Here is a 26,609-nt window from a genome sequence, read left to right on the forward strand (position 1 = left end):
ACTTTTAATTCTTTTCATATTCTACTCAATCGACTTGCAGTATAAAGCTTGGTTTTAATTTTCCAATTAACAATCGATCATATCAGACTACTAATTCAAAGTTTTGAGAAATTCCACTTCCTCCCTAGGACACATGCAATTAATTTCCTTATATTCTCAGATTCTTGAGTTAGAACTAAAGTGGTATGAGATAGGTTTTGAAAAAAGAACAAGTTAAAATCTTTACTTACCCACCAGCATCTCAAAAAGGAAAACACCCACAGACCACCAATCACATTCTCGCCCATAGTAACCATCGCCTCCTTGTGATTTCAGAACCTCAGGTGATATATAATCAGGTGTTCCAACTGCTGTGTCACAATGCACCATGCCTGTCTGGGTAAATAGCAGAGATAAAGAAAAAAAGACGTATGTAAAAACACACAAACAAACGCAACTAATTTATTTATTATCACATGTAAGTGGCTATAAACTGCTACGAACTGAACTTCATTGCTGACATGGCTTTGGGAAGGCAGAGGACAAATACATTATGAAATACATAAAAATGTATGGATTATGGGAGATCAGAGACAACTTTCCAACCTTTTTTTCATCAATGAAAAAGGTGGTAGCTTTTCTAAGGAATTCCATGCAAATCAATATGCGTGAAATCCTACAATTTTTGTCCTTTCCTGCCTGACTTGTTTCACTTAGCATAATACTCTCAAGATCCATCCATGTTGTTGAAAATGGCAATGTCTCATCTTTTTTATGGCTGAGAGTAATCTATTACATATGTATATATACACCAGCTCTTTATTCAATCATCCATCAAGGGACACTTAGGTTGTTTCCATGTCTTGGCTATTGTAAATAATGTTGCAATGAACACAGGGGTACATATATCTTTACAAATTAGTGTTTTCATATTTTAGGGGTAAAAATACCCAGAAGAATAATGCTGGATAATAAGGTAGTTCCATTCTTAAATTTTAAAGGAACTTCCATACTGTTTTTCTTAGTGGCTGCACCAGTTTACTTTCACCAACCATGTAGGAGGGCTCCCTATTCTCCAAATCTTCTCTAACACTTACTATTTCTTGTCTTTTTGATAACAGCCATTTGAACAGGTGTGATGTGGTATCTCACTGTAGTCTTGATTTGCATTTCCCTAATAACTAGTGATGTTGAACATTTTTGTATATGTCTGTTGGCCATCTGTACATCTTCCTTGGCAAAGTACCTATTCAGGTCCTCTGCCTATTTTTTGTTTTGTTGTTGTTGAGTTGTATGGGTTCTTTACATATTTTGAAGCCCCTTAACAGAAGTATCATTTGCAAATACCTTCTGCCATTCAGTTGGTTGTCTCTTTGTTTCAATGGTTTCTTTTGCCGTGCAGAAACTTTTTAGTTTGATGTAACCTCAATCATTTTTGTTTCCCTTGCCTCTGGTGTCAAATTCACATAAACATCTCTGAGATCAATGTCCAGAAGCTTAGTACCTATGTTCTTGTCTATGTATTTTACTGTTTCAGGTCTTAACATTCAAGTCTTCAATCCATTGGAGTTAATTTTTATATATGGTATAAGAGAGTGGTCAGTCTAGTTTCATTCTTTTGCATATGGCTAATTTTCCCATCACCATTTATTGAAGAGACTTTCCTTTCTTTGTTGTATATTCTTGGCTCCTTTGTTGAAAATCAGTTGCCCACATACGTGTGAGTTTATTTCTGGGCTCTCAATTCTATTCCATTGGCCTGTTTTTCTGCCAATACCATACCGTGTTAATTACTATAGCTTTGTAGTATAGTTTGAGGTCAGAAAGTGTGATACTGCCGGCTTTCTTCTTTTTTTCTCAGGATTGCTTTAGAGTCTTTTGTGGTTCCATACAGATATGAGGATTTTTGGTTCTACTTCTGTGAAAAATGTTATTGTAATTTTGCTAGTGATTGAATTGAATCTATAGATTGCTTTAGGTAATATGAACATTATAACAGTGTTAATTCTTCTAATCCATGAACACAGATTATCTTTCCATTTCTTTGTGTCGTCTTCAATTCCTTTTAACAAGGTCTTGTAGTTTTTAGTGTACAGGTCCTTCACCCTCCTTTAATATTACTCTTAAGTATTTTATTCTTTTTGTTGCAAATCTAAATGGGACTATTTTCATTTCTCTGATACTTTGTTGGTACATAGAAATGGAACAGATTTTTGTATATTGATTCTGTATCTTGCAACTTTATTGTATTTACTGTTTCTAATAGTTTTGCTTTGTTTTGTTTTTGCTGGAGTCTTTAGTTTTCCATGTATAAAATCATGTCATCTGCAAATAGTGATAGTTTTACTTCTTCCTTTCCAATTTGGATGTCATTTCTTTTTTTTGCCTAATTGCTCTGGCTAGGACTTCCAGTACTATGTTGAATAACAGTGGCTAGAGTGGGCATTCTTGTTCTTCATCTTAAAGGAAAAGCTTTGCTTTTCATTGTTGAGTATGGTGTTAGTTGAGGGTCTGTTATATGTGGCTTTTATTATGTTGAGGTACTTTCCTTCTATATCCATTTTATTGAGAGTCTGTTATCAATAAATAGATGTTGTATCTTGTAAATTCTTTTTCTGCATCTATTGAGATGACCTATGATTTTATCTTTTGTTAATGTGGTGTATCACACTGATTTGCAGATGCTGAACCATCCTTGCATCCCTGGAATGAATCTCACTTGACTGTGTTGTGCGATCCTTTTAATGTGTTACTGTATTCAACTTGCTAGGATTTTGTTGAAGATTTTTATATCTATGTTCATCAGAGACAGTAGCTTGTAATTTTCTTTTCTTATGATGTCCTTACCTGCTATTGGTGTCAGGGTACTGTTGGCTTTGTAAAATGAATTAGAAAGCATTCCATCCTCTAATTTTTTGGAAGATTTTGAGAAAGATGGGTATTAATCTTCTTTGAATGTGTGGTAGAATTCACCAATGAAGCCATCTGGTACTGGCCTTTTGTTTTTTGGGAGGATTTTTATTACTATTTCAATTTCTTTACTAGTGATCGGTCAATCAGGTTTTCCATGACTTTAGACTCGTTTGTTCTTTTTCTAGTTCTTTAAGATGTAATGTTAGGTTGTTTGAGATTTTTCTTGTTTCCTGAGGTAGGCCTGTATTACTATAAACTTCCCTCTTAGTACCACTTCTTTGCTGCATCCCTCAAATTTTGATACATTGTATTTTCATTTTCATTTGTCTCTATGTATTTTTTTAATTTTTTAATTTTATTTCTTCATTGACCTAATAGTTTGGTAGCATGCTGTTAAATCTCCACATTTGTGCATCTGCAGACACCATCCCTATCCACCCTGCAATTTCTTACCTCCCCTGCTTGTTCCTATGTGCCCATTTTTTGATATACTGATATGTGGATCTCACAGGCATGTTTGTGTGTTGAGCAGAGGAATCTGTTATAGTTGTTTGACTTGTAAATTTAAGGGAAAATACAAAATGGTCTTCTCATTCTGCCATGGTAAACATCAGCTGAAACTTGCAAGGATTTTGTAAATTAATTTAAATGCCCTTCATTTCCTTTACCTGCCCAATAAAGAGTGCATCATCACATTTCTCATAAGGAAGCCATACATACTACCTAAATACTAAGTATTATGACCATCTTGGGAAAAGTAAGTTCAATGTATTTTGTAAAAATGATTTATGTAAATGCTTTAAGTGCAATGAAATATATTAAACATGGGAAATTAATTTCAAAAGCAATCTTTTCATTCTTCAAATTAGCAGAATAAATTCGATGATTTTATTTTCCCAGGTATACAGCAAATAGAGAATAGAAGTCCTTTAGTTTGAATATAAATTAATAAAATAAAAATTTTGGAAATAATTGATCAAATATGAGAGTAATACTTTATATGGATTACTACTTAGAATAAAAGATAAAGAAGACAATGTCTGACTTCAAAAGGCAGGGTATATGATTAATATTTATCATGGACTATCCTATACTTTAGACTTACCGGTAGAAATACTAATAGAGACTTATTAGGGTAAACAAAATCTCTTCATTTCACATGTATCCATAGAAACTAAGACTTAAAAAAAAAATAAATCTTGTGAGATTTAAGAGCTAAAACCTAACTCTACACACGTACATACAAGAAATACCACTAAGAGAAAATTATTTATCATTCAAAGGTTCAGAGGAAGGAGTGAAAAGGGTAAGACACACAAAAATCTGACATAAAGCTAGGCTGTAAAGGATGGACAAGTTAGGCTTTAAAGGAGAAGGGGTGATATAGTAGCTTAGATAGAAAAAAGAACAACAATAAAGGAACAAGAATGACTTTATAGAAAGGATGTTCAAGAAATGCAGTTAAGTCCAAATCAATTAAGTGTAAAGTTGCACAATGAAGAGGTGGGAAAGGTCAGACGGAGATCAGTTTGAATAACCACCTGCAGAATACGTACTTTGGTAGGACTAAAGAATTTTTAGTAGGTAAACTATGTGAATAGCACTCTGCTTTCAGAAAATTAATACTCTAACCACAACTTTTGGCGAACACATTGGTGGTTCAATTTTTTTTAAATAAACATTTTGAAAATATATTTGAAAACTGTCTCATGGGAAAGCTGCCAAATTATATGAATACAGAATCATACATTTATGACAAGTCTTTGATTTTATTCTAAAGAAATACAAGAAGGAAAGACTGGAAACTAAAGAGACTGGTTTACCTATAGAGGGTAGGTATGAAAAGTGTGAAAAGAAGGGAATACAGAAATAAGGTAATAGGAGGGAATAATCCTTCTCTAATCAAACAATAATTTGTACAAATCCAATTCCTAAAACCAGAGGAATGCTTCACATATCCAAAAAATTAACAACTAAAATCAACTTGAATATAGGGAGAACTGTAAATAGAATACAAATAGTAAGAATGAACTTGTTTCATAAATTAATAACATAACTACGCCAAAGGGGGACGGGAAGAAAAGAATTGACCTAAGTAACTTTGGAAAACAGTATCTTAAAAAACAAATAAACAAACAAAAAAACAAAAAAGAAAGGAGGAAGATTAGAAGGAAGCCTGTGGTGTAGGACTAGAATTAAAAGTATCAGTATGAACTCACAATTTTTAATATACTACAAACACAGAATTAAATAGGAACATGTGTGTACATGTGAGTTAGTACATATAGTGTATATAATATATATGTGTCCGTTGAGAAGGCTTAGAAATAACGACACTCCAGGAGCAATAAGCACATCGGGCACCCAAATATTGATTTCTAAATACCATTCTTGAATAAAAGAAATCAGTTTTTTGGAGAAGTGGCTGATTCCAGGGCCGGGACAGAGAAAATATACAAGTCTTCAACTACTTGTGCCAAAAAATAAGAAAATGATCCAAAAAGAGGGCATGTCTTTTTGTAAAGACATAGGAATCAATCTAAGGAGCCTCCACAAGATAAGGAAACTGGACTGAGTTTCAAAGTATAAGTAGGAATTTGCCAAGCAGACTATATTCAACAGCATATGTGAGGTCAGGAATCATGAAATAGCACTGTATAAAAAGAACTATTATGCAATTTAAGATCTCTGTACCATAAGGTACAAAAGGCTGAATGATAGAGAACGAGAATGAAAAAGTTGGCAGGGTTCATATCATCCTAACAGGCTTCATATGACAAGCTAAGGAGTTGGAACTTCAGTAGGTGACAGAGAGCAACATAAAAAGATATTTATTTTCAAAAGCTTCCTCGAAAGTACTTTATTCTACATGGACCAGATTAAATGTGTATTTGCTAAATATATCTGGTGTTTATAATTGAAAAAATATCATAAATCGAGAGATTTACTGAAAACACAAAATTGGTCAATCACGAATCTTGTAGTTGGTCTAAGACACTACAAAATACTTTCTGTGAAGGTGGAAAACAAAAATTGTAAGTGGAGTTCTTAATTATCAGAGCATTACAAGCCTCAGCTTGACTGCTACAGAGGCGAGAGCCTATTTGGTCCATTTTAATAATTAAAAATGAGCACTTGCACCAGGGCTCCTTTCTCAGAGAAGCACATCCCTTGCCTTGTAGGAATCCTGGCTAAGGGAAGGTCCAGCTTCTTTTGTATTCTATCTTAAAACAACATTTAGATATTCTATCTTAAAGATATTAAGATATTCTATCTTAAAACCCATTTCCATCTGTGTTTGCGGTGTGCAGTCCCACAGGCACACAAAGCTGTTTGTTACTCCTGTTATCTCCTTCAGTACCATTTATTATTTCCATTAGGGCTGTGGTTACAAAGCTGCACAGCTTTTAAATGGTCTGTCCCTATTGTTCCATAAACCTGATCTTTAAATGTATAATTCTGCATAAATAGGGTTTTTCAGAAACATAAATAGAAATGCCTATATTTTAAAAACTTATGTCACTTGTAGAAGGGTATGAATATTAGCAATTTACCAATTAGCTTCTAAAAAATGATAGCCTCAATTTAACCAAATGGTAAATATTAGAGAATTAATGGATAAAATCTTATACTATTTCTGGGTAATTTACATAAATGAGCCTTAAAAGATCGCAGAGGTTGCTGTAAAATGCATTAACAGGCAGAGGGAACTCAACTTATCTAATTAATGCAAGTAATCTGAAATAACAGTACTTCTTGGCAGTCACTGAAACATCTACATGTAAATATACTACACTGTGACTTTCATTCACATCCAGACAGAGTAAAAGCATGTAGAAAATTGTGTATTCTGCAATTTATCAATAATGGAACTTAATGAGATACCATTACCCTTAATTGTGATAGTAACAAATTATTTTAATCCTTATAGGTTATAATGTTATACTGTATTTTTGCTTTTATACATGATATATGTTTTATATGAAGCCAGAAGAGTTAAAAAATAATTCAAGCATCTCTATCTATATTATAAAGAGCTGGCAAACTTTTCTGTAAAGAGCCAGATAGTAATTATTTTAGGCTTTGTGAACTATACAGAGTCTCTATTGGATATCTTCCTTTTCTTAAGTAATCTTTCAAAAATGGAAAAATCATTTTTAGTGCAGAAGCTGTAGAAAATCAGCCATAGGCAGATTTGGCCATGTGCTCCAGTATGCCAATCCCTTCTATAGATGTATAGATCAATGAGAATAAAACAATGAACATTTCTAATGGCTTTGAGACTGTAACGATAACCAGAGGCAAATAAAGTGATGAACCTGAAACTTGCAATAACACTATTCACATTAACAATATTAGAAAATTACAAATTCTATATACTATAGTTTTTAATAAAAAGCTCCTCTTTGTCAACATTATATTAATAATTGTAATTATTAACATTACTTGAGGAATGGAGGTTTAGGGTAAAATTTTTCAATTTCAGTTTTTAAAATATTTGATACATCAAAATTAAGGATTTCTGTTCAAACAAGAGACAGAGATGAGTAGCAGACTAGAAGATGGTATCAGCAATATCTATGGACTATCTAGATTAAATAAGGAATCAATAAGAAGTCATTTTTAAAAGGGTCAAAAAATACACACGAGGTAATTCACAAAAGAGAAAGGACTGACAAGTATATTAAGAATACACTCATGGAAATGCAGAGAAGAAACATCATTCATTTTACTTAACAGACATAAAAAAAGTTTAGCATTCTACTAGAAAATTATTTTATACTTTATTTGCATTAAAGATAATTTTCAGTTAATCATGTCACACTATATTATAACAAACACCAAGAGGAGCTTTGATGTTTACATAATATAGTATGACAATAGTATGACAATAGTATAGTATGACAATCAAATATTCCATCTACTAAACACTGACTAATATATGCAGAACATAAACATAGTAACGAGTAGAGTCTAATGAAGACCAAAGAAGTAAAAGGATGCTAAGCTTTAGCTGGGAAAACAGGGCATACAAACCTGGATAGACACAACAGCCTAGAAGTATAGCATAAATTCTAAATAAGTAAGGACATTATGACACTGGAAGAGTGATCAGTCAGGTTAGGATTATCGGGGAGAACTTTCTAGATAAGGTAAAATAGGAGATAAGCTTGGAAAAATATGGATCGCTGATGAAGGTAGGACAATCAACAAAAGTGAATGTCACACAGGTGGCATGAAACAAGTTAAGAAGTAAAAAGAAAATCAGCTTTATTCAAAATTAACGTTTTGACAAGATAACTAATGCGAAGTAAGATTAGCTATGTAAGCATACTGGAGGGTATGAAAACCATACAAAAGATAATACCCAGTTTGTTCTCTATATACATCAACATTTATGAAGTCTGATAACGCAACTTCACACTCTAGATTCAACAGGAGAATACAAAGGAAATAAAACATGATCCCTCCCAATCAGGAATTACTACCAGGAATTATGCTCACTCAACAAAATAAAAGACAAGAGATATAAATTTTGCAATGAAAATAAATCAACATCGTAATTACTTATGAGGTTAATGCTACTGAATCTATTAATCACAATATGAATTGTTCAACAGGGAAAGCACCACAATAGATGATGTCCTCAAATTTATTCTATGTGGTTGATGCAGATAAGGTTGGAAGAAGGTGGTAACATAAGTTTCTCAGCTTACCTCTTTTGTTAAAGGAAAAATACAGGAATATGGTCATGGAAATACCCATGTACCTTAATTTATATTCTGTGTACTACTTCTTCACCTAGATGATCATACACGTGAACTAGCTTTGATCAATAGCAAATACTCATCAACATTCTATGAAGAAGATAACTATTTATCTGAGTTCTTCTCTTGGATTCATCAAATCTACTAATAAAGTATTCTATAGCCAGATGAACAGTTAGTAACGGAAATGCTATGATATGGATATTTTATTACTTCGAGTCATTACACAGTTAGCAAGACTCAATTTATCTTTGTTTAAAACTATTAAGTCCAGATTTAAAGTGTTTCTTTTATTTTCATTTCTCAAAAACCTAGCATTTTTTGAACTTATTTATTACTTACTTCATCCATCTTCATACATGTGCCAAAATCTGCTAATTTTAGATGCCCATGTTTATCCAAGAGCATGTTGTCAGGCTTCACATCTCTGTGAATTAAACCCATGGAGTGTATGGCATCCAGAGCAAGAACGACTTCAGCAGTATAAAATTTGGCCCATTTTTCAGGTACATCATAGTTACTCATAAGGTTTACAAGGTCTCCACCAGGCATGTACTCCATTACCATATACAGATACTTATCATCTTGAAAGGCACAAAAGAGCTGGAAAACAAAATGGGAAGGAAAAAATTTTTTCTTTAAGAAGAAAGAAAGAAAACCAAAACCATAAACAACAAAATCTCCCCCAAATTTATTACTATTGAAAGTGACAAATTATTTTATATCCAAAACCAAGCTGAACTTTATGAAATCTTTGATTTTAGATCTGGACATCTTTAATGGAAAAACAGTTATCAGACAAAACTTTGATATGGGTATCTTCCTCAGGCTTACTAACAAAATATACATAAATAAATCATTTTCCCTCTTGGAGAATACAAGAATGTATTTATAAAGAAATATTTCTAAAAAGAAAAAGAATAAAAATGAAGAAAGGTGAAAGAATGACAGAATTCATAATAACAACAAAAAAACATAAATTATTGCACCAAACTCACAAAGAGAGCTGAGGAGGTAGGAGCAGTTTAGAAAAACCTAAAAGATAAGCAGATTTAACGGCTACAAGAAGACGGACTAAGCCCCAACCACCGGAAGAGGGAGCAGTTGGTAGCCACACTCGGAACAAGTCCTTCTGTCTCCCTTTCCCCATCATCTTGCTCATAACAAGCAGAGCAGGAAGTGGCAGTTTGCACCCAAACTAAAGTAGGGGCACTGGACCAGAGAAATAAGATACCAAGTTGACTCCCAGGAGAGACAGAGAAATTACAAATTCAGAAGGAAATCTGTACATTCTACCCAACAAGTCCCACTCCACCCAGAAGCAATCAATGAAAACAGAAAAAGTTTCCACAAACAAAGAGGGAAAGATAGAACAAAACCAAGAATCTACATTTGAGAAAAACCAACATCATGAGATACAAAGCAATCAGAGAAACAACGAAATTGTCCATATATGCTATATTGGGGTTTTCTATTCCATTTAGTTGTTTTATTTGTCTATTCTTGCCACCAGACCACAGTGTTTTAATTTTGTTTAATGTGCTTGATATTGATTGAGCTTCTTAGATCTATTGGTTACAGGATTTCATCAAATTTGGGAAAATTTTGGCCATTATTTCTTCAAATAGCTTTCTGTCTCAGCTCCTGCCCTAGAATTCCCCAGCCCCTTTCTCAGATTTCAGTTCCACATATATAATCTGCTTGCTGCTGTTCCCATGGGTAACTAATAGTCTGGGTCCCCCACCCCCGCTCCATCTTTTTTTTTTTTTTTCTGGTGTGCTTCATTTTGTAAAGTTTTTATGCTATGGCTGGAAAAATGAAAACTGTCCTCAAAAGACTTGTATGCAAACGCTCACTATTTATAATAGTGCCAAAGTAGAAACAATTCAAATGTCCATCATCTGGCAAGTAAACAAACAAAACTGGGTATATCCATACACTCTCCACTCTACTAGGAATATTGTAATACCATTCTGATGCTAAACAGCTAGAGTTAGCATTAGATCCCACAAGTTAGGAGCTCAGTCTTACACAAGACTGCCCTCACTTCAAGCAACAGGCCACCTGCATTTCTGAATAATTGACTACAAATTCAGGAGTTTCCATGACCCCCTCAGGTTTGATAACTCACTAAGATGAATCACAGAACTCAGGAAAGACTATACTTAGAAAGATGATAGTTTTATTATAAAGGATACACATAGGTCAAAGTCTGGGAGGGAGCAGAGAGCTTCTGTGCCTCCTTGTGGAATCAGGGTGTACTACATTACACACAACAGTGTGCTCACCAATCAGGAAGCTCCACTGAGTGTCAATGTTCAGAGTTTTAATGAGGGTCTCATTACATAGGCATCATTAGTTAAATCACTGGCCATATGATTAAACTCAATCTCTAGGTCCCTTCTCCCTAGAGTTTGGGCAGCTGAAAGTCCCAATCTTCTAATCAAGTGCTTATTCTTTCTGGTGAATAGTCCTCATCGCAAATCTATCAAAAGGCCACCAGGAGTTGCCTAATTAGCATAACAAAGACCAGTGTAATCCAAGAGCTTTTAAAAGCTCTCTGCTAGGAACTGGAGACAAACACTGAATACATTCTTTATTATACCATACTGTACAATGGAATACTATTCAGCACTAAAAAGAAATGAATTATAATACATGCCACGATATGCATATACTTCAAAACAGTATACTAAGGGAAAAAGACTAGATCCAAAAGACAATACGTTGTATGATTTCATTTATCTGAAATGTCTAGAAAGGCAAATCTACAGAGACAGAAAGCACATTGGTGGTTGCCTGGGGCTGGAGGAAAATGGGAAATGACTATAAATAGGTACAAATGATCATCTGGGGATGGTGGAAATGTTCTAAAATCAGATAGTACTGACGGGTGCACAACCGTAAACTGCCTAAAAATCATTGGATTGTACAAGGTGATCTACAAGTAAGTTAATAATGAAGCTTTATTCACAAGAGACAAAAATAAGGAAAAAAACAAATGTCCATGAACAGATGAATAAACAAATTATACAATAAAATAGTATTTGGCAATAAAAAAGAATGAACTATTGATATATTGCATCATGGATAAAACTCAATTTTGCTGAATGAAAGAAGCCAATGAAATGGGATTAAAGTTAGACTGGACACTGTAGAAGAAGAGATTGGTAAACTTAAAGACATACCCTCAAAACTATATAAAATTAGACACACCGAATAACAACAAAAAAACTTGATGTGATGTGATTAAAATGGCACTTTACCTTTTTAGTCTCTGCAAAACCCACAACCCTAGTCTAAATAATGAAAAAACATCAGACAAATTCCAAGAGAAGAGCATATACATCCTACAATATATCTAACTGACCAGTATTCTTCAAAGCTGTAAAGGTCATCAAAAACAAAGGAAGTATGAAAACTATCATAGCCAAGAGGAGCCTAAGAAGATAGGATAACTAAATGTAACATACTATTTTGATGGGATCATGAAATTGAAAACCAATTAGATAAAAACTAAGAAAATCTGAAAAATTATGGGCTTTAGTTAATAATAATGTTTCAATACCACTTCATTCACTGTAACAAATGCATCTTACTAAAGTTAGGTGTTAACAAGGGAAACTGTACAGGGGTATACGGGAGCTCTCTACTATCTGCTCGATTTTTCTGTAAATTTACAATTGTTTCTAAAAATAAAGTCTATTAATAAAAATAAATCAAATGCTGGTAGATAACAGTATTTGGCAGTGCCTAACTATGTAAAAAGCCATTTTCTAATAAGATTTAATATGTAAAATCTTATTACATATGAGCATTAATAGAACATCTGCAATCAATTTTGATAAGAAACACTAATTGTGAACCCCAAATAAGCAAATGTTATTGCCCCCATGAAATAATTTCATTCTTCTCCTAAACAGACCTACCTGCATTTTTAAAAATGTACTTATTAAATTTTGAAATCTGTCAAAATTTGTCTTCTCATTATATAGATACCTAAATATCATCTTCAATTTGCCTCTTGGCCCTCAAAGCCTAAAATATTTACTATCTGACCCTTTGCCAAAAAAGTTTGCCAATTTCTGGTGTGAGGGAAATAAGACTGTCCATGGCTCATAACTGTTAAAGATGAGTGAACAGTTCCTGGGGAGATTCAATATACTTTTTTTCTATTTTGGGTTATTTGTCATAATTTTAAAAATTAAAAAACACATCACTAACTATATTGAGATTTTCGTCTTGAAAGATTTGCAAAGAAGTTTGGTCAAGCCTCATGGAATAAATGAGCCCATGTTTAAAAAATTGAATTAAATTAATTTAAAGGTCAAATGTCACATGCAAATAGATGGAAAATTACTTAAAATATTAGTAAGTCAAATTCAGAATTCTATGAAAACACCATATTAGAGCAAATGGCATTTACTTTAGATTTTATACTGCCCTGAAATTTATTTTTGTAATGTACTATAATGACCGATTAAATAAGAAAACCACCTTAAGAAATGCTGAAGGAAGCATTTCAAATACTTTAACATTATTCCTGTTAAAAAATATTTGGTAAGCTCAGAATAGATGGAAAGGCCAAATTCTCTACTGTCTCAACCAGAAAGCTTCAGCAAACATCAGACTGAATAAACATTAGAGGTCTACCCACTGAAGTTCAACATAATAAAAAAGATAAAGATAAAAAAGTTCTATTTAACACAATACTAAAAGACTGAGCCAATGCCAGTTTTTTGCATTTTGCAATGTCTACACATTTAAAAAATAGTTTTCTTAGGTATAAGTTTCTTCTGAACCTATTTTGGGGGAAAAAGGTAATATGGCTTTACTAAAGATCAGGTTTATACAGAGAGATATACTGTATTGTGATGGGAAGACCTAATATTCCAAAATAATCAAATCAACAAAAAAACTTACCAAATAAAGCAATGCACATCAAAATTATAACTTTTTTCATAACAGAATGAAAGGCTAATCCTAACTTTATAGAAAACATTGTTAAGAACTGCCAAAAATACATAAGAGAACAATGAAAAGGTACTTGTTCTACCAGATATCAAAATATATGAAAAACTACAGAAATTAAAACTACATAATTTTAGCATTGAAACAAATAATAGATTAAAGTAATGTAACAGAGTCAAAGAGAATTTCATGTGTATATGTAATTTAGTCTATGAAATACAAGACATTTCATTTACTTCTTGGAGAAAAGGCTGGCTTCTCTATAAATGGCATTGGGAAAACTGGCTACCCATCTGGGAAAAACAAGTCCTACTTTATATATATATATTCCTGGTGATTTAGAAATACACTCCCATTGCCCAAACGAAAGTATAGAAAAAGTTAAAGGAAATTTAAGATAATATTTTTATAATATTGGCCTTTAGGAAGTATCAAAATATGGAATCTATAGATTTGACATCTAAACTTAAAAATTCAATAAACGACAGACAAATAATAGTCCAAGAGAATATAGATTTCCTATATAAAACCAAGGATTAATACACAGGATCTATTAGCATTCCAACAAATCAATATTAAAAAAAAGCAAAACACATTAGAAAAGTGGGATAAGCTATAGAGAAGGAATACAAATTACTAATAAGCATATGAAGTATGCAGAACCTCATAAGTAATCAAGGAAATGCAACTTAACACGGTAGCATCTTATTTCTCAAGGATGAGACTTAATAGGAATTTAAAATAATCACAGAATCCACTATTTGCTAAAAATGTAGTGAAATCAAACATCTATTAAAGAAGTCAAGTAATATAAACTTGGAAACATCTGTTTTTACAAGGTAATTTGACACTATCTATCAAAATGTCAAATGCGCATAACGTGACCTAGCAATTCCAATACTAGGAATCTATTTTAAAGAAATAATTCACACATGTGTAAAAGATGGACCTACAACAAAAGAGCTATTTCCAACAAGAATATAGTAACAAATTATGGGTCCTTTATACAATTAGATATTAAAGTTCATTAAAAAATAAAGATTTGAAAACTTTAAAAAAAAACCTACTGAAATTGATCACAGGCATATCCTATGACCCATTCATTTCACTGCAAGGTATATCCCTAACAGAAATGTGTGAACATATGTGCCAAAATCAATATTAAAGAAAATTCAGAGCAGCATTATTCATAATAACCAAAAAGGTGAAACAACCCAAGTGTCCATTAACTAATGAATGAATAAAAAGTGGTATATATCCATGTAGCAGAATACTCTTCAGCCATAATAAGGAATGAAGTGCTGATACATGCTATAACATAAATGTACACTGAAAACATTAAGCTAAGTGAAAGATGTCACAAAAGCCCACATAATATATAACCCATTTTTGTGAAATATCCAGAATAGACAAATCCACAGACACAGAAAGCACTAATTGCCAGGGTTGGGGTCAAGGAGGATTAGGGAATAACTACTAATTGGTTCAGGGTTTCTTTCTGAGATGATAAAAATGTTCTAAAATTAGGTAGTAGTAATGATTGCACAACTCTATAATTATACTGAAGCTTATAGAATAATTAAAAAATAATAAAAATAAGTCAGTCATTTTGATAAGTTTTCCCCCCAAGTTACATACTTTATACATATAAATCTAATGGTATGTGGAATATCCTTTACTGCAGAAATAAGCAAATGAAAACCAGGGTTATAATCTGTTACTTTTTCAACTGCTCAATGTTTCACTGTTTGTTTGCTTCTGCAGATCCATTAAATCTCTATCTCAATGAACATTTTATAAAGGTAGAATTAAAGATCAAAGACACCAATTTATGAAATGATAGACAGAAATGACAATGAATCTGTTACTATGAAAGCAATTTAAAGCTAAAAGTGAAATAATTTATTATAATCATCCTTAAGTAAATAGCATGATATATAATTTGCTACAAAAATTTGAGTTTTAGCTGTACATTATCAGAATTTCTATTCATTAGCTACGATGATAAAGAAAAAGTACACAGGAGAAGGGCTGAGGCTCAACATCATTAAAAAAAGCAATAATAATGAGCTTTTAAATTACATAATCATCAACTGACAAAGTTTTTTTTTTACCTCCACATTGCCTTCCACAGCATGGTATCAAACTCCTGGATCATTTAAGCATTCTGAACATGCAATAGTATATACCTAATCTTACTCATGGTGCCTGTTCAAAATGTTTGCAAAATTAGATATGAGCAGAAAAGTCTTTTAGAGAAACAAAGCTAGTGAGGGATATAACTGAAAAGGAGACAAAATAGAATCATAAATTCTCAACAGTCAAATAAAAGGCTGAATTAGGAACCCCAATACCTGTACTGTGTTACATTAAAGGTAATATATAAAGCTGTATAGGAGAATTTTCAAAATCTTTATTGTAGGAAGATTTTTCTTTTCTTTTGAGAGAGGCTGATTCTTGTTCTTAATATGTAAATCATGAAAAAGAGTAGGCAGGAAATAATGGCATACTTGTAACAAATCCAATTCTTCATAAAGGAATTAAAAAAAAAAAGCTGCAGATAATACTTCCACACCAATGTCATGTCTATATGATATACTACTTCGGAACATTAAAAAAGCGCACTGAATCCAATCTTATTAAAATTAACTACATTGTCACTAAGTGATAGAAGATTCTTAGCACACAAAATCAATTTTTATGACTAATAAGCACTTATAAAAAAAAGGAAATAAACTTATAAAAGTTAGTATGCTTACCTGAACCACCCAGGGACTGTTGGCAAAGGCCATAATATCTCTTTCTTCCCAGAAAAAAGCAGAATCTGATCTTTTTATCATTTCAAACTTACTAAGAAGCTTCATAGCATAAACCTTCTGTGATGCCTTATGACGAACCTGTTGATTTTTAAAACACAAAAATACTTTAATTTCATGAAATATGAGAACATCATACTATGTTATTATTAGAAGACTTTAGTTACAAAATAAAACGATCCTTAGCTAAATATGAAAAAGTATAACATTTTTAATGAGAGAAACAGAAGAGAAAATTCTCGATAGCCTAAATATTCCATGAAACATAATATACCTTGAAATGCTAGGTTCAAACTATAACTATCTCCAGAGGGTAGGGGGTGGGGGGACAGGGGTAAAGGCGTCAAATATGTGGTGACAGAAAGAAATCTAACTATGGGAGGTGAATACACAGTGTAAACATATATATGCTGTATTGTTAGTGTACAGCTGAAACTTACTGGATTTCGTTAACTGATGTCACCATAAAAAATAAGTAAATTAAAACACACACACAAATCTATAACTACTTAATTTTATCTCAGTAAAGCTGAATTCATGAGGCTTCATTCCCTCGTTAATTAAGCTAACCAATTTTAAGAATAAGACATTGTTAAATGAGAAGCTTTTAAAAGACGTACATGTATCCCTCACTATCTGAACATAATAACCTAATAAATATAGATATCAAGGAATAACTGTGATTTTGTTAAGTCATCCTTATTTCTTTCTAAATATCCTATTTAAGAGATTTTTGTCTTTTTTTTTTTTTTTTTAAGAGAAAAACTACCAACAATATGATTATTTGGTTCTTAACCTCATTAGACTATATCTTCTGTAAGGGCCAGGACAATGCCTATTTTGACCATCATATTCTTCCCAGAATATAATATAGCAAACTCTCTACCACAGAACCAATAAATACTTAATGAATGATTATAATAAGCATTTACTGGATAATTAATAATAAATAATGTCTGCTAACATTTATGCTTAGATATCTAATAGGATGTCCAAAACTGTCCCAAATCTTCACTGCTGAATTTATTCCTCCTAGTCTCCCTATTTCAGTAGATGGCATCTTAATCCCTCCAGTTGCTCTGGCTAAAAACTTTTAGCTCCTCTTTTTCTCTTATACAGCTCATCAACAATTCAGCAAACTATGGAGTCCTACCTTCAAAAAGTTTCAAAATCGAACCATTTCTAACTACCCCGACACCATCCTGGTCTAACATCTTTTATTTCAATCACCTGGCAAGTCTCAACTAGTTTTCTTGCTGTCACTCTCACCCACTCTCAACCCAGCGATCCTTCTAAAATATAAACCATTTCCTGTCGCTCTTCTTAAAAACCTTTAATAGCTTCCCACATCATCTCTGCATGTATTGTTCCCTCTGCCTGGAATTACCTCTAAAAGCAGGACCCAATCCCTCATTTCCTTCGGATCCCCCCCGAAATGTCACCTGCTCAGGGAGGTCTACTCTGATCAAGCTGTTTAAACTTTCAACTCATCCTCCCCCTCTGCCACCTACGCATTCCTTCAACCAGTCTCTCTTCTTTGCTTTTGCTCCATTGTACTTATTACCATCTTCTATCCTATTTTCACTTATTTTATTATCTCTCAGCATTTAAAACCAATGAAGGCAAGGATTTCTGTGCTTTGTTCCCTGCTTAATACCCAGTGTCTAGTATAATGTTTGGCACATAATAACCTTTCAGTAAATATCTGCTGAAAGAATGGATTTACTGAGTGAATACTTACTATGTGTCAGGCACAGTGTGTGTTTTGATACATGTAGTATCTTATTTAATCTTCATAATAATCCTGATGAGACATTATTTCCCCTTGTTACAAGTAAGAAATTTGAGGTACAGAGAAATTAAGTTACTTGCTTAAGGACTATATAGTGAGTAGAATCAAGATTTAAAGGTAGTCCACATGGAGAATCCATACCTATGCCATTTCCACACAGGTATACCTACAAGTAGTATACTTTCCCCAGAACAGGGCCCGATTACACCTGTACAACCAGTCTTCCATTCAGATAGTGCTCCTTTTAATTCAAAAGTATGGCAGTTTTTGTAAAACAATTTATATGCTCACTCCACTGAGGGCTGGAGGAAAGAATAAGTAATTGAGCTCTTGACGACATCCTACAGAGACCTAATGATCTAGCCAAAACCCACCTTCCCCTTGTTTGTTTATACTTTGGGCACGCTAACCTTCTTTCAGTTCTTCTAATATACTTTTTCTAAGGATCTTTACAGGTGCTGGGAAGGTACTAGAAAATCCATCAGTCTCTTGACTTCACCTCTCCCCTAGAGACTAGCTCCTTCTCCACTCAGCTGAAATACAATCTCCTCAAATGAGTGACCACCCTGCGCAAAGCAGGAATTCATTGTTCTCTACCTTAGAATTCCATTTGTTTTCTTCCTAGCAGATACCATAAGTTTTAAATATTTGATGACTAAATTGTCTGCAGAATTTTTTTTTTATTTGGTAACTGGCCAAACTATAAATTTCCAGTTTTAAGAAAAAAAAATCAACAGGTAATATCTGTAGTTATCTTTTGTCAAGTACTGTCAACATTTAGAATCAACACCTGATTCTGAAAATAAGGTAAACCAAAGGAATTCTCATATCCTCCCCTAGAAAAGATAAGGAAGAACCATCATACTTCACAGATCAGATATTTCATAAAGTACAATAAAATTTCAGAAAACCATACCATATCGAACCTCTTTAGTAGAGAGTCCCCCACAACATCCCACCTAACGAAACCCAGATAAGAAATTTTATTTGTTGAATGGACTTGAACAAATCACTAACAGAAAAGACAGATAAGTCTTAGCAAGAAATATCAACTACAAATATCACACAGAATCATACACTTCTGCCTATGATAGAGTAAGTGGTACCAGCTAGCCCTCCCATTGTAAAAACCATCGAAATAGCAAAACACATAAACCAACTGTTTTCAGGCTTTGTAAAATAGGCAGCACAAACTATAATCTCTGAGAGTAGAGAAACTCACCAGGTCAACACCATAATTGCCCAGACACTGCTTAAAGGCAGTATCACAACAAGCAAGAGTGATCACCTAAACTAACCAGCCACAGCGGTCCTGCTGAGTTGAGGAGACAGAAACCAAGACAGAAGAGGGAGCTGGATTATGCTGGGCAGAAAATAGGAAAGTAAAGAGCCATGCAGAGGGAGGTCCCTAGAAGAACCATGTGAGTCCTTGGCTAAGGGCTGAACTATGCAAAGAGAAAGCACTCAAGGTTTACCAGAGAGCAACTGCTATGGGGTTGCTAACAAAACAGAGACGCCGGAGTTTAAACAGCATTGAAGGGAGACATTCAATTTCCAGCAAACAACAGAGGAGAAACCTTGCTAATTTTCTGGGCATCCAGGTGAGAGAGCTTAGGAGAAAGAATCACGCTCTGAAGCAAGGCCTATTTTAGCCCTCCCTACTAACAAAGCTAATAATACCATGTCCTAAAAGCGCAAAAGGGGAGCAGAAATGGGGAGGCTCAGTCCTGCCAGTCAAAAGGACGTGGGAAACAACTTGGTCTTTTCACGCATGTACATTTGCAAAGTATAAAACTGAGCACAAGCTAAGGGTGATCAGCAAGTAACTCGACAACACTGTTAGAATAAACATCAATACTCGTCAAAGAAAAAGAACAAAATCGGGAGTCTCTATCACATATTCACAAGGACCAGTATATTATTTTAAAATTGCTGTATAGGCAAAAAGGAAAATGTGACTTATCAAGGGAAAAAAGCAATCAATAGAAAACTCCAAAAGATGTTGGGTTTAGCTAAAAAGAGGTTGCTAAGGTACTCCCTCTTCTATATTTATGCCAATCTTCAAACTTTCATTTACTCTAACAAATTAGATTTTGAATGTTTCCTAACTTCATTAGAAAAAGCAATCCATAAATCAAGAGACAGTCAATTAATTTATAGCACAATATTGTTTATGCTTGATTCAGACTATGAAAAGTTTCAAAGATTCTGCTGAAAAGCACAGCTATGAACAAACTAAGGTATTTGTCAGCTGGTAGAAGTTAAATATTTGTTTATATGTTTAGTCTTCTACATATGAATTAACTAAACAAACAAAAATAAACCAAGAAGGAAAGGCCATTCATTCTAAGAAAATTACAACGTAGGCATAAGATGATTTTCTAAATATTTGGAAAATGCTATTACCTTTAGTTTTGGTGATTCTTTATGTAAAACTGTCTCCCTCTCTGTGCTTCCACAGTATGTACTATAATCTAATACTACAATTAGTTGTGTACAAGTCTGCTTCATAAGCTCCTTTAGGAACAGAATACAAACTTGGATTTGTGGAAATGCCTAGTGATTGGCACAATGCTGACGAACAAAATCATATCTATATGAGATCTATAACACTTAATAAACACAGACTATTTTGGCTAGATGCTCTCATTAGTAAGGCCTGAATTTCATTTACACAACTGTGACAGGACACTTAACTGACTCATAACAGGAACGTCCAGCTTAGTCTTTGACTTTATCTACAAAACAAACATTAAGAGGCAATAGTTGTATTCATGCCAAACGTCTACCTCATACCTTTAGAATTCAATAGCACTAATATTACAGAGTACTACACTAAAGCACCGTGACTTTAGGAAAGCTGGATTCTACTGACCATCCTTCTGAATATGTCACTTTCCGAATGACTATTATATAATCTCCCTCAGCATCTCTGTACAGTCCCTTGTTCTCTAGTTCTTTCTCTTCTATTGAACATGAATGGATAAACAGTCAGATATAGTAGCTATTCATTGTCACACTGTACAAAGTACTGCTTTAAAACAGGGATTTAGGTGTCAACAAACCTGGGCAAAATTCCTAGCTATTTATGAACTATGTGGCCAATTTACTTAACTCTTCTAAATTTCAGTGACTTCACCTACAAAAGAATCTCATAGATTTGTTGCAAAGATAAAATGAGATATTAATACTTAGCACATAGAATATACTCAATAAAAATGTTAGCTAACTCCACCACAGACAAATGGCACTTAGTTAAATGGAACTTAGTTCATTTTATTATGAAGCTTTACATGTGTTTGTTTACATGTCACTAGTCTATAAATACCTGAAGGACAAAAAGTTTGCTCCTATTCCAGTGTTTCTATTTGTTAGAGAAAAAATTTGTTATATTCTTCATCTCTAATTTTAATAGTGAATAAGTGCAAATGCGCCATCTAATTGACTATATATTGGGGGGGGGGCAAAAGAGTAGAGAGTAGGGAGAGCAAGAGTGAGGGGGTCAAAAAGAGTTAACAGTGGTTCTAAGCTGATGGAATTCTGGATGATTTTCATTTTCTTATATTTGTTTTTCTTATATTTGTAATTCCTACAGCTAATACGTACTTTAAAAATTAAGTAGATGAAACACTCTAAAGTGTGCTAGAGACATGCTTGGAAAATGTTTCTCCCGAAACATTTGTGGACAAAATCTTTTAGAAAATCATTCTAAACAAAATGGCCCATTTGAAGCTTACAAATTAATTTTTAACATCAAAACAATAGACAACTTTTTAAATAAGAAGATCCAAAGTATCTATTTGACAGACCTGGAGCAGTTATTGTGTGCTGTTAAGGTTTCCGCTAAAGATGAAAAAAAAGAGTGTCCTTGTGCTTTTTGTCTGGCCTGGTTGTGGCAGCTGAGACCAAATGGGAGAAGACAGGAATTACAAAAACATGGAGAGAGTGAGATAATTTTTGCAACTCAGAAATAGCTTTGTAACCAGCAAAGAGCCTGTCTTTTTCCAAAAAAGGAATAAAATATTTGAGTTTACATGACAAATATTAGAAGACCATTTCCCCACACTCTTTCCTCCTGGTTGATTCCACTTTAAAAGCTTAGTTTAAAATCAATTAAATTAAAAGTAAGCCAATAGGAAGGGAGAAAAAAAAAAAAAAGAACAAGATCCTCATCTCACACCTGCCTTGAGTCCTGTCACTAAGAGCCTACACTCCGCTTCAGCACACTTAATCCCCAGGAAGCACCTGAGCCCAGGGAACAGAAACGATCACAGTCAATTCACTTCAATGAAAACTTTCTACGTTTCAGGTTCTGTGCTGCAGGATATAAAAAGGCAAAAAAAAAAAAATTTCCAATCACAGATATGATCTGGCTACGCACACATGGGTGAACTGAAAAATCCTCATAAGTGGACTTAGACCTGTGCAGTTAATTAAAATCCACATTGTTCGAAGGTCAAATGTATAACTAAAAGATGCAGAGGAGAGATCACTCAGGTAAAGGGTAGGAAAGAGAGTAATCAGAAAAGTTTCTTCTTTTAAAATGAGCACTGAAAGACAGAGCACTGTCTGATTGAAGAAAGAGGCAGGTAAACAAAGAGCATGCTCTGAAATTAGAAGCCTGTCCAGAATGAATGAATGGCATAACAGAAAATAAGGGTTAAAAAGATAAAATTGGTGACTTCTTAAAAGAGGGCCTAGAAGGCCAGGATGAAGACTTCATGATTCATTTAGCAAGTAAAGGAGCCATGAAATGCGAAAGAGAGATACAATGAATATATTTTAGAAGGATCAATTTGGCAGCAGTCTGTATTAAGCAGATCAGATTTCTACTTCCCGTTCTTTATAGATCTCAATACAGAGAGGTGGGCAAATAAAGAAATCAGAATAAAACAAAACATGGATGTTAGAAAAAGCCCCATAGTTGATTCTATTACACCCACACTGGCACTGGGGTTAGGAGTGGTACATGAAAATACAAGGATATGAAGTATAAGGGAAAGAGTCTGCCAAATATTAACATGGGTCCAGTTGAGCTTGAATAGCATTAATGTGCAGAAGATTTAATACACATGGTCTTGGTATTTTGTCCATCAGCACTCCCTAATCCAAAATCAATTGTACAATGGTGAATCGCTGTTAGCAGAATGGGAAAACAAAGCAGAATACAAAAGTAGGTGGTCATACCAGCCTAGGAATGAAAGAGTATCTTGGATAAAGGTGACGGCAGTAAATACCAAAAAAATAGAGACTGGAGAAATATTAGAACTTAGTGAAAAATTAAATATAAGAAATGAGAAAAAGAGAAATCAGTAATGACTCCTAATTTTTGGCTTGAGCAACTGGATTGACACTGGGGCCATTTATTAAAATGGGGAGGATATGTGAAACAGATTCGTGGATGAATCTAGTATTCTAATTTCACATGGTTTAGATATTTGTGACACATCTTAATGATGTCAAATAAGCCATCATGGATATGAGTTTGAAGAGCAAAACAGAAAGTTCTGAGCAGTAGGTATAAATGTGAGCCTTGCCATTATACAGATTGTACATACAGTCGTAGGAATGCATGAGCTCACGTGGGAGGGAATGCAGATCAAAGAAACAAGAGTCTAGTCTTTGGGAACTATAGGAGACCCCTGAATAATGTTGTTTCATTCAACATCAGTTTGTTATAATGTTGATGAGAAAAAAAAAAAAATCCGTTCCCAGCTGGGAGCCACTGTCTGTGTGGAGTTTGCACGTTCTCCCCATGTCCACGTGGGTTTTCTCTGGGTATTCTGATTCTCTCCCAAATCCCAAAGATGTGAACATTAGGTTAACTGACCTGTCTAAACTGTGTATGTGAGGGTGTGGGGGTGGGAGTGTGGAGATATGGGGGTGTGTGTGTGCACCCTGAGATGGAAGGGCATCCTGTCCAGGGTGGGTTCCTGCCTTGTGCCTTGAGCCTTGAGCCTCCAGGAGAGGCCCTGGCCACCCTCAACTCTGAACTAGAATAAGTAGGTTGGAAAAACTTACCTGTTTTTATTTATCTTTCATAAATGTATGTATAGCTCACATTTATTTCCATGGTTAATATTAGAAGTGTTTTGAGTCTTTATTTAGAAGTTTGGTGATGTTTTTGCGACCAGAAATATGCTGTAGAAAGTTAACTCTTGTTCGTATCAATCAGCCTATGGTAAAATTGGCTTCGTTATAGTATGTCATTTTGCTTAAAGTCGCAGTTTCCAAGAACCTATATCGAGGACATTAAGTGAGGATTTACTGTACAATATTTAGAAGCCAGGTGAAGAATGAACCACTAAGGAAACTGACAAGAGCTAGGAACACGGGAAAACGTGGTGTTTCAAGAAAAAAGAACTGAACACTGGTGAAGAAGAAACTGAATAAGATGAAAGTGAAACACCACACAGCCAATAAAATTACATAGGAGGTCTGTATTTATTGGCAGGAAAAAATGGTTATGACCATACAGCAAAGAGAATGGACTCTGGAGTCCTCTGCCTAGGTCCAAATCTCAGTTCAACCACTTAGTAGCTATGTGAATTCTGACAGGTTATTTATCTTCTCTACCTGAATCCCCCCATCTATAACGTGAGCAGGATAGTAATAGTATCTATCTAGAAGAACTGTTGTGAAGATTGGTTATTATATATAAATTGCTTAGAAGCCTGAGGGGCATGTTGTAAATGCTATAAAAGTATGTGTTACTATTTATTGTTATATAAAAAAATACAAGTTACAAAACTATGTACATAATATGATCCTTTAATATACATATATATATGACATACACATAGTATACATATTTTTAGGAACAATAATTGGAAAGTTACATATCAAATAATAAAAGTAGTTATCTTTCAGTAGTGGGACTACAGGTGATTTTTAAAAATACAATGTTGCTTATTTTCTTATTATTCCACTATGAACATATTCGTCGTGTAAGTAAAAGAATTTTTCATTTCAATGGAGAATAAATAGAATTGATGCAATTTTTGTAACTCAATAAAGGTTTTAATTTTCCTAGAATAAAAATAATTAGGATAAAATGTAACTTCACTGAAAATAACTTACACTAATTTTGCAATAGTCCTCAAATGTTTCTAATTATCAAAGCATTAAAAGGATACCAATAGGCTGGCTACCTTTGTGTTTGAAAACTGGGAATAGAGAGAAGACACAGTAAATGGAGATTTTCACACATTTTACTCTACCTAATTCTAAGCAATTCAGACTTTTGAGGGTGAGAATGCATTCATATACTAATGTGTGTAGTTTTAAATAAAACAACTACCAGGAAAAAATTTAATGTCACTTAACACTTTTCTTAAGTACAGAGTAGGCAATATCACAAAAACAACTAAAGATAAGGTTCCTAAACACCAAAATAATTACATATAACTTCAAAAATGAAAATGCTAAAAATATTTCCACTGCTAAGCATGAAAACTTTTTATACTTCTCCCTCAAATAATCATATAATTCCTACCATATATGCGTTATATTTGAGAAGGATAATTCATAACTCCATTTTTAGAACTTAGACCAGTTTCTTTGTGAAACTATAATACTGGTTAGCTCAAAATAAAAGCTCCATGAATGCAGGTGCCTCGTTTGAGTATCTATATAATATACTGCCAATGCATATAAGGACACCTGACATGCAATATTTGCCAATCAATTAACCAAAGTAATATGTGAAGAACAATGTAAATTCTATTAATACAGATGGAGACTATCCATTTACCTTAAGAAGACATGTGAAAGGCTAAAATTTGTAACTTTCTCTTTCAAAGATAAGAGGGTTATATACAAGATAAGTTGGTAAATATAAAAAAAGCAAGCATGAATATCATGGTGGAAAAGGTAATATCACTGAAGTTCATCCCAATACACACATATATACTGTTATGGGGTGAATTGTGTGTCATTGTCCCCCCGCCATGAGAAAATTCCTATTTTGAAGCCCTAAACCTCCAGTACCTCAGAATGTTCTGTACCTAGAGATAGCGCCTATAAAGAGGTAATTAAGTTAAAATTAGGCTGGTACAGTAAGCCCTAAACCAATCCTACTGGTGTCCTTATAGAATGAGAAACTCAGAAACTATATTAAAGCAGTCCAAACTTCCTTTACTGCTTTGGGTGGCCACATCACTAACGACTCTTGCCTGGCTGACATTCAAGGAAAGTTGTTCTTTAATTCATCATTACTATTAAGCAATCTATTCCTTGAGTTCTTTATATCCTAGTATAGGTCATTACTCTGGTTAAATTTCACTTCTATCTGACCAATCATCTTCTCAATTGATGATTTCTGGATTTTGGCTCATCTAAAATCATCCTCATACTTCAGTTTTAACTTAT

General features: G+C 33.7%; 1 protein-coding gene across 1 annotated transcript in view; it reads right to left on the reverse strand.

Moving 5' to 3' along the window:
* The window catches only part of ROCK2 (Rho associated coiled-coil containing protein kinase 2), a 72,848-nt gene that overhangs the window by 44,061 nt on the left and 2,178 nt on the right, over positions 1-26,609 (reverse strand). The window contains 3 exon segments of the mRNA XM_011365141.2: positions 231-375; positions 9,003-9,263; positions 16,391-16,528. Of these exon segments, the coding sequence (XP_011363443.1) occupies positions 231-375; positions 9,003-9,263; positions 16,391-16,528 (544 nt within the window).

The sequence above is a fragment of the Pteropus vampyrus genome, unplaced genomic scaffold, assembly GCF_000151845.1.
Source record: "Pteropus vampyrus isolate Shadow unplaced genomic scaffold, Pvam_2.0 Scaffold105, whole genome shotgun sequence".
Lineage (NCBI taxonomy): Eukaryota > Metazoa > Chordata > Mammalia > Chiroptera > Pteropodidae > Pteropus > Pteropus vampyrus.